The sequence below is a fragment of the Sander lucioperca genome, chromosome 12, assembly GCF_008315115.2.
Source record: "Sander lucioperca isolate FBNREF2018 chromosome 12, SLUC_FBN_1.2, whole genome shotgun sequence".
NCBI lineage: Eukaryota > Metazoa > Chordata > Actinopteri > Perciformes > Percidae > Sander > Sander lucioperca.
Window position 1 is genome coordinate 27,745,133 of NC_050184.1, and position 17,177 is coordinate 27,762,309.

Sequence of the window (17,177 nt, forward strand, 5' to 3'; positions counted from 1 at the left end):
AGCTGTATTGCTTTTTCTGGTTCAGTTTGAAATGTTATCTTAGTCTGACCTGCTTGTAGTCCAGCTGTGTTATAGCCTGTCCCTACAGGAGACACATGTATGACGCAGGTGCACTGAACACAAGTTCAACTCACAATTGACCCACTAATTTGATCATTAATAACATGGGCATGTGAGCTACATGGCCCTGGACCTGGCATGGAGAGCTTCTGTGCCCTTCTGTGCAGCCCTGCCCTGCTGCGGAGCCTAAAACACAACCAGGCAGCACACATAAGTGGCTGACCCTCGAATGGCGGTAAGTAAAAACATAACCAGAGGAAATAAAATGTTATTTCCTTCCACAGATGTTGTACAGATTACAAAGATGACATAACACACATCTATTGCAACAATGTAATGTCTTGCCAAATAAATGATCCTTTCTTGCCATTTCAACAACTAAATGCTGCTTTCAGTTCTGAACTTTGCACTTTCAGAAGTCTCTACATAAAAATAAATCATCTCTGTAATAAAAATCAGTGGTCGAACAGAAATGAATCCCTAAATGCTTCATGCCTTGTAGGTTTAGAACATCTGAGGGCCCTCTAGAATCTAGAGAGATGTCCCCATGTCACAGGCAGGGACCAAATGACCAGGTCCTCACATAGTAGTTGACCTCTCCTTGCTCTTCTGGGGCCAGAAACCCTCATTTTAGTAATGGCTCTCAGCCTGCAAGATAATATCATCTGACACGCACTGATTTGGGACAGGTAATTGCACCCCACACTGTTGTAATTTCTCATTCATGCATGTTTGAATGGTGACTTATGCCACTACTAATTGCCCAAGCCCACTGACTGCAACCCTGCCTCATAATAATGTACCTAATGGGCACTTTCTCTGTTTCACACAAGGATTATTGAATTAAAGTTTAAAGTTTATTATACTGTGTTTATTATTTGTTCTCCAAGCAGAGTGAAGTCATTCTTGCCTCAGTTCTTCTGACGATAGCATAGCCTTAATATTTTTCAGGGTTTTCATTACAACTGATGCCAGTGATAGTGACATCATTGTCTACTTGGGCCCCCTAATGCAGCAGGCGTTAACGTTATCTATCCATTGTATGATAGCCTACATTGTCCTGATCTTTTGTTTTGTTTAAACAGGTGGGTAGCTTCATAGTGTTTGTTGTAACCTTTGTTAGACCAGAGAGGTAGTGTGTATGGTGGTCTAAATTGGTATATTGTATCAGTCCATTATCTGTTCATTTCATAAATAATTTCACAAGAACATGAAGTGGAATCCTCCTTAAACATCATCATCATCCCATTACAGAATTATGCAAGAATTCCAGCAACAAGTACATACAAAGTGCCAGATAATAATTCTTAATCTTCTAATCAAAGTGTTCTGACAGTAACTTAAAATAGTTATTGCAGTCCAAATCTAAAATAAAAGAGAGAGTCGTCTCACCCGGCCCCTCCTCCCCAGACTCGAAGTTCATGGAGGTGGCCAGGTTGAGAGCGCTTCCAACAATGCTAACGCTAGTCTCACATAGCGAGACATTACCCCACAAGACAGCAGTAGCTAACGTTAGATGCTGGCTATATTGACATAAAAGCCTGTGCTCACGCAGAGCTCTGTAGACTGACAACCACCCTATCTCGGCTTAAAATTACGGCAACAGGGGTGCCCGGATGGCTCAGTTGGTGGAGCGGGCGCCCATGTGTGGAGGTTTACTCCTAGGCGCAGCAGGCCCGGTTCGGCTCCGGCGGCGGCCTGCGGCCCTTTGCTGCGTGTCATTTCCCCTCTCTCTCCCCTTTCAAGTATTCTGCTGTCCTGTCAAAATAAGGGCTTAAAATGCCCAAAAAATAATTTTTTAAAATAAAAAAATAAAAAATAAAATTACGGCAACAGCCGCTAAAAACACCACTGCCTCGCCATCATCTCAACACGACTGACAGACACACTTTCTCGGCTTAAAATTATGGCAGCAGCCACAAAAACACCACTACCTCGCTGTCCTCTCTACCCTACTGAGACTGTACACAGCGCACAGTCACCTATTCTGGGGTAACTAGACCACCTACTACCGCTGACATGACAGAGCACCACGAAAAAATTATGGCAACAGCCGTCAAAAACACCACTACCTTGCAGTCCTCTCCGGATAGACACTTTCTCGGCTTAAAATTAGCTGCTCGCGGTGCTCTGTACCCAGCGCACAGTCACATTCTGGGGTAACTAGGCCACCAACTACCGCTGATCTGACAGATCACCGCGACCGGCAGCTCACCTATTCTGGGGTAACTGCTTAAAATTATGGCATCAGCCGTTAAAAACACCACTATCTCGCCGTCTTCTCCTGACAGACACACTTTCTCGGCTTAAAATTATGGCAACAGCTGCTGAAAACACCACTACCTCGCCGTCTCTACCCTACTGACAGACACACTTTCTTGGCTTAAAATTATGGCAACAGCCCAATTCTGGGGTAACTAGACCACCAACTACCGCTGACCTGACGGAGCACCATGACCAGCAGCTCGCGGTGCTCTGTACACAGCGCACAGTCACCTATTCTGGGGTAACTAGACCACCTACTACCGCTGACATGACAGAGCACCACGAAAAAATTATGGCAACAGCCGTCAAAAACACCACTACTTTGCAGTCCTCTCCGGATAGACACTTTCTCGGCTTAAAATTAGCTGCTCGCGGTGCTCTGTACCCAGCGCACAGTCACATTCTGGGGTAACTAGGCCACCAACTACCGCTGATCTGACAGATCACCGCGACCGGCAGCTCACCTATTCTGGGGTAACTGCTTAAAATTATGGCATCAGCCGTTAAAAACACCACTATCTCGCCGTCTTCTCCTGACAGACACACTTTCTCGGCTTAAAATTATGGCAACAGCTGCTGAAAACACCACTACCTCGCCGTCTCTACCCTACTGACAGACACACTTTCTTGGCTTAAAATTATGGCAACAGCCCAATTCTGGGGTAACTAGACCACCAACTACCGCTGACCTGACGGAGCACCATGACCAGCAGCTCGCGGTGCTCTGTACACAGCGCACAGTCACCTATTCTGGGGTAACTGAACCACCAACTACCGCTGACCTGACAGAGCACAATGCGCAGCACCGTAGTCGGTGGCACAAAGCTCTCAACACGAAACAACTAGCAACTGCCGCTCTGTAGCACGGAGCTCTGTAGCCGATGTCACGTGACCGGTCGGAGGTCTCCTTTTCGTATCATACGTTTGAATGTGCATGCATTTTCGTACGAACCTATTCATGAGAATGCGTAAAACACACTTAAATTTGTTCAACACACTTCTGCAGGTCCACAGTATAAAATGAAGTGAAGAGAGGCAGTCTTGAAACAAACCAGCAAAGACAGGGCACTGTGGCTCTGCATGGGGCTACACCATGGGAAATTATGCTATGTGACGAAAGTGACTCCCCACCTGTGTCTTGTAAAGACTTTTCAGGCAGTAGTTAAAGGGCATGTCTGCTGTGGGGTTGAAGCCATTGACATATATAAAAGGTTGCAGCCCCCACGGGCTTTTGCAAAATGTTTAGTTCCGCATTACTTCCACATTGAATATTTAACACATTTAAATGTGGTGTGATAACAATATCATGGTATCATCTGATGTTACAAGCAAGTCTCAAATAGGATTTAATAATATAATATATTTTAATGTGAGTTTAAATTAGAAATACATCTTTTTTTTAAAGAGTAGTGCGTACACATTAAATGTGGGGCATGTGGAAGCATTTAGGCAAAATTACACCTCCTTAGTCCATGATCATGAATGCATAGAACTGCAGATAAAAACCCACTCATCTCGATCCACTTAATGCCTACACCATGGAAATGGCAAGAGAATTTACAGCCCAGTTAAGACTATGTAAAAGGATTTCACACTTAAAGCACAGCTCTGTAGAACTGCCTTGTTTTACTGTCTGTAGACCAAGTTATTTTAAAAGTGAACAAGGTGTTTTACTTCTCAAGGGAAATGTTGATATTTAAGGACTTTTTTTTTCTTTTACTATAATTGATTAAAAAATAGCACGCAACATGAAGTTCACCAGATTGCTGAGAAAACTGCATAGTCAAGATAGAATAGTCTCCTTTGAGCTAGTCCCACCTCATTTCTTGAAACACACAAAATAGCTCCCCAAGGCAAAGGCTGATTTCACTGGAAAGTAATACATCTTATTATGCCTACCTACAGCAGTTTTAGGGACCTTTAAGCTGTGTACTTTCAAAACTATTTAAAGCAATGACCCATCCAAAGCCTATTACATTTCCAACGGACAGTGAGCCCCCAGCTGAGAACATTGCCATTGAGTGAGGGTTTAAGTAAGTGCCATGGCCTTCTGTAACCAATTGTTTGGACCAAGCCAAGCATGGTGGTAAAGAAAAGTCCCTGACTTCACACCAGGAAGGATGTGACCGCTGATGCATGCCAGATAAGGAGTCACTAGACAGAATTTTAAAGTAGGTGCAGCCATTTGTGACATAGGGAAATATTTGATGTGCAACATATGGGTGTTGCTGCAAGTTTTTAGTCTAATAGCAGAGGTAAAAGGCTTTGGTGGTATCAGGTGTGGTATATAATGCAGCACCATTGCCCAATATAAAAGTGGGTGGCCATTACATGCAACACATTAGAATCTGAAGGTCCAACCTTTCAGAAATAATAGTGGATTAACTGTACTGCAATCAGTATCTTTGAAGGGTATGGTAGTTTACCTGACCAAAAACAATCACAAAATCAGACAGTTTAAAGAAAAACATTTGCAACCATTTGAGTTACCCTTTTTTAATCGGATATATAGTTAATAGTTGCTGAGCTCTAAGTCTGACAGATTTGTACTGAGGAAATCACAACAATATATATCCAATGCCCTGCATTACAATAACTTTTCCCTCTGAATGAGTTCAGTCTGGTACTGCACTTTGTGTTGTCTAGACATGAGCCTCCATGTGAAGTGCTAGAGACACAGAGCGTGACATTCAGGTATTGTTTTCCATGTTCTCAGACATTACATCATTCACTCCTAACATCATTTGTATGTGCACTGCCCATTGATAGGGTACAAAGTTGAAAATGTAGGACTGAAGCCCACACAGAGTGGTTTTGCCAAAATAAATTAAAGTTGTGCTGTCTTCTCAGGTTTCATTCTAAATTCCCATCATCAAGAAGACATGTCGTTTTATTTCAACACAAAATAGCTTGAAAAAGTCAAACTAAGTTGGAACAGTTGTCCCTTTAGACCATGTGCAGTGTGAATATATAGTATATTATATGTGTAGATTGCAACTATACTGTACAGTATGGTTGTCATTAAAGGCAGTCTGGAACACAGTACCAGTCAGTGATGGGATTTCATTGCTAATGCACTCTGACTCAAACAATATGTCACCTTTGGCACAACGCAGCATTATCTAAAACACTTCAAAACCACAGTGTGTTTTCTAATCATGCTGTGCATCTTTCTGTGTCTAGAAAATGAGAGGCACATACCAGGAGGAGCATTGCTGTAATAACATCAAAGCGGATGAGAGTGTACAATTAACATTCTGTGAACAACTCATGTACTATCGCAGGACCAATTTTAATGCCAGAAAATGATCTCACACGCACAAACAAATGAAGGGGAATTTTGGTTTGAGATGTCAGTTTGGCTTTTGATTTTACACAGCCAAACACGTTGCCATTTTTCAGCCATAGTCTTTTCAACCACTGATATTTTGTTAAATATTGTATTGTTTAAAGGGCACTAATGAGATTAAATTTTTTTAACCCATATTTCATATAATAAACTATCCCTTACTCATTGTTGTCATCCATGTCTGGGTGAGAATAATATATGCACATACATACATCCATACATATAAGTAGCTGTCAGTGACACCTAGGGGTGAAACACTGTACACTGCATGTTCTTGACTGAATACTGTAAGACCCAGACAGCCTCAGGGTGCATCCAAGAGACACAATGCAAGAATGACTGGCAGCCAAACGTTCATGATGGTCTGCTTTGTCTGGTTATTCAGATTAATTTATAGTTTAATATAAAACAAAAACATATTCAGTTACTTGTGTCAGCCAACTTGTAAATGCCCTGCACTTCATATTAATTCACAATGCTGAGCACATATTTCTTGTGTAGTAGGGCAGGCTAATGTTTGATTAGTGGCCTGTACTGGCTTTCATTCATCTTACGTGAATCAATGGACAGGGGGATCTATTGGCTAAGTGTCAAGCATTAGCCAAACACTTAAAGCTACCACTAGAGCAAGAATATATAAAGTTATGTGATTAATTGTAAGCAATGGATAATATCTTTGTGAATAAACAAAAACAGGTTTTTGATACTGTGTCATTAAAGTGTTCAAAGTTATGCACTATCTAGACTAGAGATGGATGCACATCTTTCAGAGTCAATGAAAATTACACATTAAGCTTTAGATAGATTGGATACATGTGTATGGGGATTCGATTCAATTCAATTCATATCGATTTCAAATCTAATTCAAACTGTACCTTTAAGAAAGAGCGTCATTCCTACCGTGGGCTATGACGTTTACCCACTCCCGGCATGCACACTGGAAGTCCAATTATTGCTAATGGCGGGTATTTGTATGAAACGAAGCTACGTATTTTAAGCTATTGTTGGCTAACTGTTTACATTGATATAAAACAGTGGATTTCAAATTAATAGTCGCTGTCTGCTTTGAAGCAACTCCGAGGATAAACAAAGCGAAGGACTTGAATTAGAGGACTACCGTTATGGGACACCAACTGTAATCATCATGTGCCTGCTGTCTGTTAACTAACGTTAACGATAGTGATACAAACTGAGCAGGAAGACAGCGTGTGTTTAGTTTAATTAGTAGCGATGTTAATTCACCTTAACGTCTTTCTCAGAGCCACGACCCCGAAACTACCGCACACATAACCTTAGCTAACTTAATGGGACGGAGGAAGTTTAGCTAGTACAGTACAGAACCTTAGCGTTCATTAATTCGACCGTTAGGTTCGCTGACAATAAATTTACGCACGCTCATGCAACGGAAATGACTTCGTTAAAATTATCAGTGTTGGCATTGGTATTATTTATAATCGTTATTCAAGTTAACGGTTCCTCGAAACTAAATATTCCCAAAGTGTTGCTACCGCTTGCTAGAAGTACAAGAATTAACTTCACATTGGAAACTACTGAAGGTTGCTACAGATGGTGAGTAGAATAAACTGAAGTCTGCCTCGTTGAACTGGAGGGGAGCTGAGGGCATATCCTCTGTGAAGGGGTGTCATATTACATGGGGCATGGGAGGCCACATGGCCAAGTGTACTGTAGTCTGTTTCATGGCAATGTGTGTGGGCCCTAAAACAGCTAACGTTAAACCTTTTTGAAGTTTGTTCATCCATAGAAGATGAACCATGGATGCACATCTCTCTGACACAGTCAATAACAACTGCACATTCATTGGGCTTTAGATTGGATACATTTAAGGGCTTTTCTTGTGTTCACCTTTTACTCAATCCAAGTTTACAGTAAAGCTGCAACTCCACCCCAAGTATGAAAATGTTATTCCACCTCAAATCTTTCTATGATGAATATAAGGTCGACATTGTAATTGTGACGAATGAAGTGCTGTATGGCTACTCCACTTATGTAGCTAGGCTACATGACTTGTTCTTCCAGGTCTTCCACCAGACCAGAGGTAGCAAGCATCCAGGCTGTGAATGAGGAGAGCGGCAGAGGCTGCTCCCGGAAAGCTGTTCTCCAGGCTCTCTCCACCCAGCCCTCCAGACTGACCAGCATCATTCTGGCTGAAGATGTTGGTAAATACAGTAATACTATATTAATCAACAATTAATAAACACAAGTTGCTCATTCATAAAATGTTCCTGTGCGTGAGTTAGGAAATTAATTTGTGCATAGTTGGTTCAGTTGTACATTTTCTGTATATTTGTGTTGAAGATCATCATCATCTCTGTGGTTTTGGCAAATGCACTACCATATTGAAGTGTGCTTTGCTGCCTGTTCACATTCTTGCACAGTGATGGGCAGAAATGTACAGAGACATTCAAATGCAAGCTTCCTAAGTGGAAAAATAGGAACAGCTGGAATATTATAGATATTTTTTTCAACAGTTGGAAACTGAGATACGGTTAAATACTGAAATTATTATGTCCCAAGAAATTATTGTCACATTCTGGTTTTTGTGTTCTTCTTTTGCTGAGAATGAACTGCAATTAAAAGGGCCCCGTTCAGGAGCAGATGCTGTCCATATGGTGGTTACTTTAGGAGGCTGTTTACATATAAACCTTTATAGGGTTAAGATGTGAAAAGCTCCATGAATTTGTTAGTCACTCAGACAGAGCACCCTGGATCACATACATGTCCCATAGATTAGGTAATGGAACATTTTCAGGCAGCCCAGTGGTTGTTGATAAGTATAAGATGCCGGTTCTTGGTTTTCAAATCAGCCTCTGTGCAGCGCTCAGTGGATTTGCTCTCTGAAAAAAAGCACATTTTGCACTATGATCTAGATGGTGCAAAAGCAGAGCATTAGAAGTCAAAAGCGCACGTTGATCAGTATCAATAAAATATTCTTTATCATATTTTTACGGGCTGAGTGGACGGTCACTACAACAAATTGTTGCGCTTCATTATTATGTAGTGTGGAGTACATGTTAATCTTGCAGTTGCCAGCATCTGTAGGGTCTGTTATTCTCATTTTCTATGTAGTGTCGGATTCACTGAACTGTTTTATGCTCACATTTGTAATGTTCTAGAACATGAAGAATTCAGTATCAAAATATATAAACTACAAACTCTTCATATTATTCTGCCGTTACAGAATAATGAAGCATGCTATTTGCTGTTTTGTGTTCTCATTTATTCATCATCTTTTTGGTTTTACATAGATTATGGCGGGATACTAACTTGAAGAATAACTAAGAAAACATAATTAATGATTTCTAAAAGCTAGTACATAACAGAACAAGGTATAAGTGCAGTTTGTAGACTAACATATGAGTATAATAGTATACGGTGTGATATGTTGCAGTGCTCTGTTCCCTTCAGAGTTTAATGGTCCTTCTGTTGCACAACACTTCATTCTTCCTTTTTTGCTATTGTGTAATGCTGTATGTCAGCTGTTGCCTGTGGCACTGTTGGCCAGTAATGGATGACTGGCAGATGTGAACATTTGCTTTGGAATCAGGAAAGTTAGACACTTGATAAAAAAATAATAAAGTAATCTGTTCAGACCACAATCGCTGGCTTTAAGTGTGGCCTATCTCGCTCTACCTGTTTCAGGTTAACCAAAACATAATCCAATATTATCTATTGCTCATACAACAGCCCACTTAGCAGACCAGAAAAGCCACAACATTTGACTTGATTAACTGTGCAGCATTGTGCTCGAAGCAGAGGATGCTTTAGAGCTATCAGTCTCCATTGCTATTTCTATACACGTGATAAAGTATGTGTTTTAGTCAGGAAGTCGATCGATATGCTTTGTGCCTCAACAAGAATTACTGTTCTGCATTTTGAAATTACTGTTTCTTTAAAACACCAAGCCATTTATTTCTGAGCTTTCCCTGGTTTGGTGAAAGTGTTTTCTTATAGTACTGTACAATACTGTGTATATGATGTTTTGTCCCCTCATTCCTTTGCAGTTACAGGACAGGTACTGCGTTGTGACGCCATTGTCGACATCGTCAGTGAGATCCAGATAGTGTCGACCACCAGAGAGCTACATCTTGAGGACTCACCACTGGCACTCAAAATTCATGCACTGGACTCTGAAGGTGACATATACTGACTCATGACAGGATAATGTGATTCACATTATAGGCTGCTGGTGTTAATGATAAATAAATATCACCTTAAGATTATTAAGACTAATTAACATCAATATGTGTAGTATTACTCATAATATGAATTTTTCTATTGTAACAAGTCCATGCTCTATTGCTTATTTGCTGCTCTAAAGACTTGTAACAGTAATGACTGAGCTGGCTCTGGGCAGCAATTTTTATCCCCTCTGGCTGCTACTGTGAGGTGCCTGTGTTCTGTTTGACTGGTTCCATTCAAGGCAGACACACTTAGTTTAATGAGCTGTAGCTACAGCCTGATTCTTTCTGATGATGGCTCCAGGGCCTGCTGTTTTGTTTTGTTTTGCTTTGGCTTAAAAGTGAATTTTAGATTCCTCAGACAAAGTAGATTGCAAATGAGCGGCTAGTGTCCTGTAATGAAATGCCTATTGGTTTTGTTTTAGCTAATTTGAGTGCCATGAGCTTTCAGACAATTGTGCTCAGCATCTATTATACGTTTAAGTATAGTGACCTCAGCCCTATAACACAAGTTGAAAGGTCTATGCAAATATCCTCTGCTCCTCCTGCAGTTTATGATTAAAAGAAATAGCAGGTCTGACTCTTGTCCTTTTTATGTTGCAGGAAACACCTTCAGCACCCTTGCAGGTCTAGTGTTTGACTGGACCTTAGTGAAAGATGTAGATGTGAATGGATTCTCTGACTCTTACAATTCCTTACGGTAGGCTTCCCTGTGTAAATACTGCACTCAAACGTCACTGAGCAGTTTTTACTTTTTAGAAAATCGGACAGCAAACCAAAAGTAGACAAAATTACCAACCTACATTGATATGTTAACCTAACTATAAAACATTTAATACAGGGATTCTGTTGTTTTACCAAAGTAGTGTAAGGCTTCTTTTTTACTTTTTGGTTCCTCTTCCTCTGAAATTGAATAATTTTTGAGGTCAGATGCTGAGATGAGATTTAGATGTATTTTTTAATCGGGGTCTTTTCTCTTCTCAAGGGTACTAAAATTTTCAGAGTCCACCTACACACCCCCTGGATACATATCTGAAATGGAACGCGTTGGGAAACAAGGCGATATTATTTTGGTGTCAGGACTGAAAACAGGACATGCTAAATTAAAGGCCAAAATACAAGAGTCATTGTATAAGGTAAGCTGTTAAGAGGTACAAAAGATATCATTCTTGGCTGTTGACACCAGCACAAAGTTGAAATAATCCACTGTATTGTTACAGTCATCGACAGTCTTAGAAGAAGAAGAATATGTTCTAGTTACGTTGTGCCCTCTGTGAGATGGTTTATCTCTTGAGATTCAGACTAAAAATAGCAAAAGCTTGCATGCTAGTAATGAGTCCTTCCTGTCTTATATATGATGTCACAGAGGTAGTGACATTTAAGTTGAATTTCTGTCTTGTCAAATAATTAGTTTGTTCTGGTTTGTTAAGGCGGGAAGCTGTGTTGTTTTGTAACCATGGTATCTGTTATACAGGATGTGGGTGCTGCAGAAGTAAGACTGCTGATTTTAGAGAACATCCTGCTGAGTCCTGCACATGACGTCTACTTGCTGGCGGGAACTTCCATCCAATACAAAGTCCTGAAGATAAGACAGGGCTCGATCACAGGTCTGACTCATGTTCACTGAAGAGTAAAAATCTATTTTCTGTTACTATAGCTACTCTACTGTTTCTGAAGCTTTATTTAGCAAACTCACACCTCATAATGTTCAAGCATCAGTTTAATTCCTAAAATATGAATTATATTGTGATTGAGTCAATTATGTTCCTTAATGTGACCAGATGAATGGAGCTGCTGTTTTTTTCAGTTTTGCCTAGCACAGAAATAACCATCTCTTAAGCTTGTTTGTGTTGTGTTTGTCCAGAGCTCTCAATGCCTTGTGATCAGTATCAACTGCACCTTCAGAACAGTGTGATTGGCACTAATGGAAACCCAAATGTTGCTGTGGCCAGTCTGGATCAAAGCACTTCCAGAGTTACAGCAACTCAACTTGGACACATCAATGTGGTGCTGGATCATAAGAGTATCCTTCTGACAAGTCGTATTTGCACTCCTGTAAAAGTTATTATAATGGTATAATTTCATGTACTTTGCCTTGACATCTTCAGCCGATAATATATAGTGTGGGTTAACTGCAGCGTTGAAGGTGGTTTTTACACCAAATCTTGTTTTTTTTATCTGGGAGCAGTGGAGTAGTACTACTAGGAGTAATATTGTGCATTTGGCAAAAATCAAGTTTTTAGAGTTGTCATTGTCAATGAGTGTGCCTGGGTTTACTTTCCTTAGTAGCATCTACTTAGGCCTTCGAATGCAAGGAGTATCTCGCCTACCCAACAGCACCCTGTATGTGGTTGAACCAGGCTACCTAGGTCTGTTTCTTGTTACCATTAAAAACATAAAAGTCAATAGTCCATTTTTTTTTAATATGTAGCTAACCTCTGTTCTCTTTAATTTGTTTAGGTTTTAAAATTCATCCAGGAGACAGCTGGGTTCTCGAAACAGGCAGAGTATATGACATCCTCATCGAAGTCTTTGATAAATCCAGCAACAAAATTTACCTCTCTGATGTGAGCAGGCTTCACTAAAATTACTATGTTAATTGTTGCTATTGCTAGAGACGATGACAGTAGCGTAAAAGTCACTATTCTCCTAAAATAAATTCTGGACATACTCCTCTGACCAGCATTGTTTTATGCTGTTGATAAAGTCCAATATTTCACATTTCATCATTAGTAAATTAGTACTAGTAGTAGTAGTTATGTGTTATGTATTAGTAGACCTGTGTTCCAAAGCTTTGAATAGGACTTTCCTAGTACCTGTTTAAAGGAAAACAAAAAAAGTATTTTGAGTTTGGTCATCTTTTAATCAGATGCAACCTGAAGTCATCTGAGAGAAATTACATAGAGAGAGATTTAGTGCACTTTGAGCCGTCCTTCACTAGCCTATGCGTTTCATTAGCTAATAGGGGTGCATGATTCAGAAAATGTCACGATTTGATATTGATTTTTAGGCTCACGATTCGATTCAAAATCGATTTTTCGATTCAAAAACGATTCTCGATTTAAAAAAACAAAAAAACAAACCCAATTCACAGTATGTAAATGTAGTTACTTTTCCCGTGTGTATGTATGTGTGTATATATGTGTGTGTGTATATATATATATATATATATATATATATCTATCCCTTTTTTTTTTTTAGTTTATTTAGTATCTTTTATTGTCCATATTATTCATGTGGATTTGTTTATTTGTTATTTTAACATCCTGTTATGATGTGTGTGATGTCTGTAAGCTACTGGGACCCTGAATTTCACCTTGGGGATCAATAAAGTATCTATCATGTGATTGCAGTAGACAAAAAAATATGAATTGATTTTTAATCGGTAGAGCTTGAATCGCGATTCGAATAAGAATCGTTTTTTTTGCACACCCCTATGAGCCAATATTTTAAACCAGGGATGACAAAACTGTCACCTATTGAAGTATTATCTTGACACACATTTAAATAATAACCTCTAAGTCTGTAAAAGTTAAAAACCAGCCTTCTATAATGAGTCGTACAAAGACGATAGTTTCAAAATCTGCGTGTGGTTGATTTTGATTTTGCAGAATGTCCGTATTGGCACTGTTTTCCCCCTGGAGTACTTTGAACTCCTGGAGTCTTCTCTGAATGGATCATATCATCGTGTCAAAGCGCTCAAAGAAGGCTTAACTCTCATTGATGCAACCCTGAGAGCTGTTGTGGATGAAGTGAGTTTAATTGCAACTTTGACCCTTTTCAGTCTATATTTCAGCTGGAGCATCATCATTGCATTTACCTTCTGCCCGTTTCTTCCACTTCAGTAGAGAAAGCTTGATCATTTCCTGTGGCCTCTGTTCTGTTTCAGACTGGAAGGGTCCATGCACTCGCCAACCCAGTCCACAATGAACAGGATGTAGAAATCTATAACCCTATAGTTCTCAGTCCCAGTATTCTGACATTTCCATGGCAGCCCAAGGTTGGAGCTTATCAGTACACAATAAAGGTAATTATACAGTTTCTGAATGAAACGCTTGGTGCCCAATGGCTTTTATCTTTATTATATTTATCTCCTATGTTTCGTTGGGCAGAAGTGTCAAGCATATGACACCATTACACCTTTTAGATATGTTTTTTAGCTATTCGTATTCGTACTTTGCTATAAAACTCAAAATGAATGTTTTGTTGTTTGTTTGTTTTTTGTCATTTTACCACTGAGAGGTGTCATTATGGTGCATGCGATGACTCCTTTTTTCTGGTGCTTGTGACAGGCGACAGGAGGGAGTGGAAATTTCAGCTGGTCTTCCTCCAACACAGCTGTGGCCACAGTGACTGTGAAAGGAGTGATGACAACAGTCAGTGACATTGGCGTCAGTGTAGTTTATGCTCATGATCTACGCAACCCACTACACTTTGGCCAGATGAAGGTAAGTTAACCTGGAAAACCGTCACATGGTAAACAACACACCCATTAAATATTAATTTGGCAGTTATGGCTGAAATGATAATCCTGATTACTTTGATAACTGATTTATCGGTTTTATAGTTGTATAATTGTCTTATTTTCAGGTTTTAGTTTCACTTTGATTGTTGCTTAAGATTGGAACCACATTTTTTAGTGTTTTCTAAAAGGGTTTTGTGTCCCCGCCACCAAAGAGCACTGGGGGAAGGTATGGACACTTGAAAAGTGCTCCTCATCATTTTTGTTCCTAAAGTTGCTAATTGGTGCTGTCAGTTGAACGTGTTTATTAATGCCGTTAACGCAAACCCATTTTAACGCCGTACATTTTTTAATCGCGAGATTAACGTTCTTTTTGGCCTAGCAAACTTTGTAGTTTTTTTCACATGCTGTTGCAACAACTAGTAACCATAGACAGTAATGTTAGAAAAACTGCAACACCACACCGGATCTAGCCAGACCGGAAACAAAACAACAGACACACTTGTTTGGGCTTGCGAGCCGGCCAAAGAGTAGTACATACCTGCAAACTAGTTGCTTTTCGGCGAAAATCGCCGTTTTGAAAGGGAAAATATCATCCACGTGAATCGTGTAGATCAGGGGTGGTGAACCTGTGGCTCTTGAGCCGTATGCGGCTCTTTGCCTGCTCCTGTGAGGCTCTTACTGTGTGGCTGGGGGCTGTGTCATTGGTTGATTGTTGTCTTTAACTTTTCTGAAACATACAGTATTTCAGATAAGTAAAAAAAAAAAAACATTTGAATGCATCTGCCAATACTGCCAATACATTTGCCAATTATTTTAAAATGGAAAATAATGCAGCAGAGTTTTGAGGACAGATTCTGCAACCTGAGGAAAAACAGCGGCCACAGATCACCTTCCTCGTTAACCCTTTCACTGCTGAATCCGATTGTTTGAAAGCCCCTTTAGTGACAAATGAGTGAGAGAGTTGCTTCGAGTGGCCACAACCGAGTTCAAGCAAGACCTGAAAGGGATTGTGGATAACAAAGAAGTGTCAGGTTTCCCACTGAGTCAATCTAAGTGAGAAAAAAAACTATGAAAACTGCTATGTATTATGACTGTCATCACATCTGGAAGACACTGTTGCGGTTGTAGTGTGGACGTGCCTGTGTTGTGTGGCTTTTTGCTATGGTGCGTTTTTTTTTTGTGGCTCTTTATACCTAACTGGTTGGCCACCCCTGGTGTAGATCCAAAGAGTTTTTATTTGGGGGGTCTGAGACCCGGTGCTAGTACGGCACCGGTGCCTTAACAACGTTATCTACCGGACCGAATAGCAACGCGGATTTCGGTGCCTTATTTAGGTGCCACTTAAATGCCTGTGCTTCTCTCTGATGCTCCGAAAACGGACGTTAGAGGGAACTATCTATCGCCGCACGGGACGCTAGTTAACACTACACTTAGCAGCAGCTAACGTTAACCTACTGTTAGCTAGCAGCTGGAGTAAACACAGTTAAAATGCTGACAGCTAAACAGTGTAAAGTGTGACTCTATTTCACTGGAGAGGATTCTAACACCAGACTGTATCTGCCGTTGTCTGAAAAACACAGACTCAGCCTCGCCAGCCTTGTGGTGCATTCAAAGTTATTGTAAAATACCCTTTTCCCATCCAGTGTTTTTTTTTGCCGTTTTGTGCTCCCTTTTTTTTTCTTTTTTTTTTAGATCAACTTTTTATTGTTTTATATTTTTGAACAGACAAATACAATTGAACATTTTTTTAATATATATATATATATATATATATAAGCGATATACTTGCCCACATCATCTATCTATCTATAGTATTGTATCATGTTGATAAGAACATTAAAATGAGAAAAAATAATGGGACAAAAAGACATTTAGGGGGACATTTAGAATAGAGAAAAATATGCGATTAATTGCGAATTAACTATGACATTAATATTTATTAATAATTGTTTGACAGCACTATTGCTAATGCTTAATTTCTTCGGAGTAAGCCTTCACTTTTGATGCAGCATTTGCACAAAATGTACTTGTTTGGTTTCATTGGGTTTTACCTGTATGTCAAAGCAAAGTATGTTTGTTCACTTTTCGCAACAATTTCAATGTTGAAATTCGGGAAAGTTTGAACAACTCTTCAGCTTTGGACTCGCCGCTACAATTTCTTTTTTTAAAGAATATTGCTCTGCTTCTTCCTGCTTAACTTTTTATTAAATGCTGTAATTTGTCATATCTAATGGAAGTATTTTATGTGCTTGAGGTAGTCATTGAAGTAATTGAAAACACAACAGATGGTAAATTATTTCTGAAGTGCATCATCATTATTAATTATGAAAATATGAAACTGTGTAATTGTCTAACCTAGTTGTGGAGCCATAAAAGTACATTGCAGTCTTATAGCTTGAATCTCCCCCTTTTACTATCATTCCCAGCCCTCAATCTAACACTCTTTTATACTTCTTTGATCCTGTTTTTCCTAAGGTGTATGTTGTTGAGCCTGTGGCCATGGACTTTGCTCCTTGCCCAGTAGAGGCCAGGGTGGGCCTGGTTCTGGATCTGCCCCTCAGGATTTTTGGCCTCCTGGAGGAGGTGGAGAAACAGCGGGTCATGCTGAGTGACTGCTCCCACTTTGACCTGCAGGTTGAGCAGGAGAACCATGGCGTCTTCCAGATACTAGACGGTGAGTCTGGGTGATCTGACTGTGTCATATTGTGATCACTCTAACTCTTTCTAAAGCATTGTGAATTTTTGATGGCTTTCAAATTGCAACGTTTATCTCTTTCAAAATTCCTCTCTTAGCAAGATTTACAGTTTTAATTTTGGAATCTTGTATTATTGATCAGGA

The 17,177-nt window shown here is 39.9% G+C and overlaps 1 protein-coding gene and 1 long non-coding RNA gene across 3 annotated transcripts in view; one reads left to right on the forward strand and one right to left on the reverse strand.

The window, feature by feature from the left end:
* Positions 1-2,040: 2,040 nt before the first annotated feature.
* Positions 2,041-3,091, reverse strand: LOC118496430. Its single transcript, XR_004898992.1, has 3 exons — positions 3,001-3,091; positions 2,487-2,579; positions 2,041-2,065 (listed from the first exon to the last, which is right to left on the reverse strand). It is a non-coding gene; the product is annotated as an uncharacterized LOC118496430 (long non-coding RNA).
* A 3,490-nt stretch (positions 3,092-6,581) lies between these two features.
* nup210 (nucleoporin 210) overlaps positions 6,582-17,177 on the forward strand; it is a 31,359-nt gene continuing 20,763 nt past the window's right edge. For both annotated transcript variants that reach the window (XM_031316537.2, XM_031316538.2), the window contains exons 1-13: positions 6,582-7,243; positions 7,712-7,851; positions 9,697-9,828; positions 10,477-10,573; positions 10,859-11,009; positions 11,348-11,480; positions 11,738-11,896; positions 12,174-12,242; positions 12,334-12,440; positions 13,485-13,625; positions 13,763-13,900; positions 14,166-14,321; positions 16,814-17,012. In XM_031316537.2, the coding sequence (XP_031172397.1) occupies positions 7,083-7,243; positions 7,712-7,851; positions 9,697-9,828; positions 10,477-10,573; positions 10,859-11,009; positions 11,348-11,480; positions 11,738-11,896; positions 12,174-12,242; positions 12,334-12,440; positions 13,485-13,625; positions 13,763-13,900; positions 14,166-14,321; positions 16,814-17,012 (1,783 nt within the window). In that variant the 5' untranslated portion in view covers positions 6,582-7,082. The remainder of the gene's footprint in view (positions 7,244-7,711; positions 7,852-9,696; positions 9,829-10,476; positions 10,574-10,858; positions 11,010-11,347; positions 11,481-11,737; positions 11,897-12,173; positions 12,243-12,333; positions 12,441-13,484; positions 13,626-13,762; positions 13,901-14,165; positions 14,322-16,813; positions 17,013-17,177) is intronic.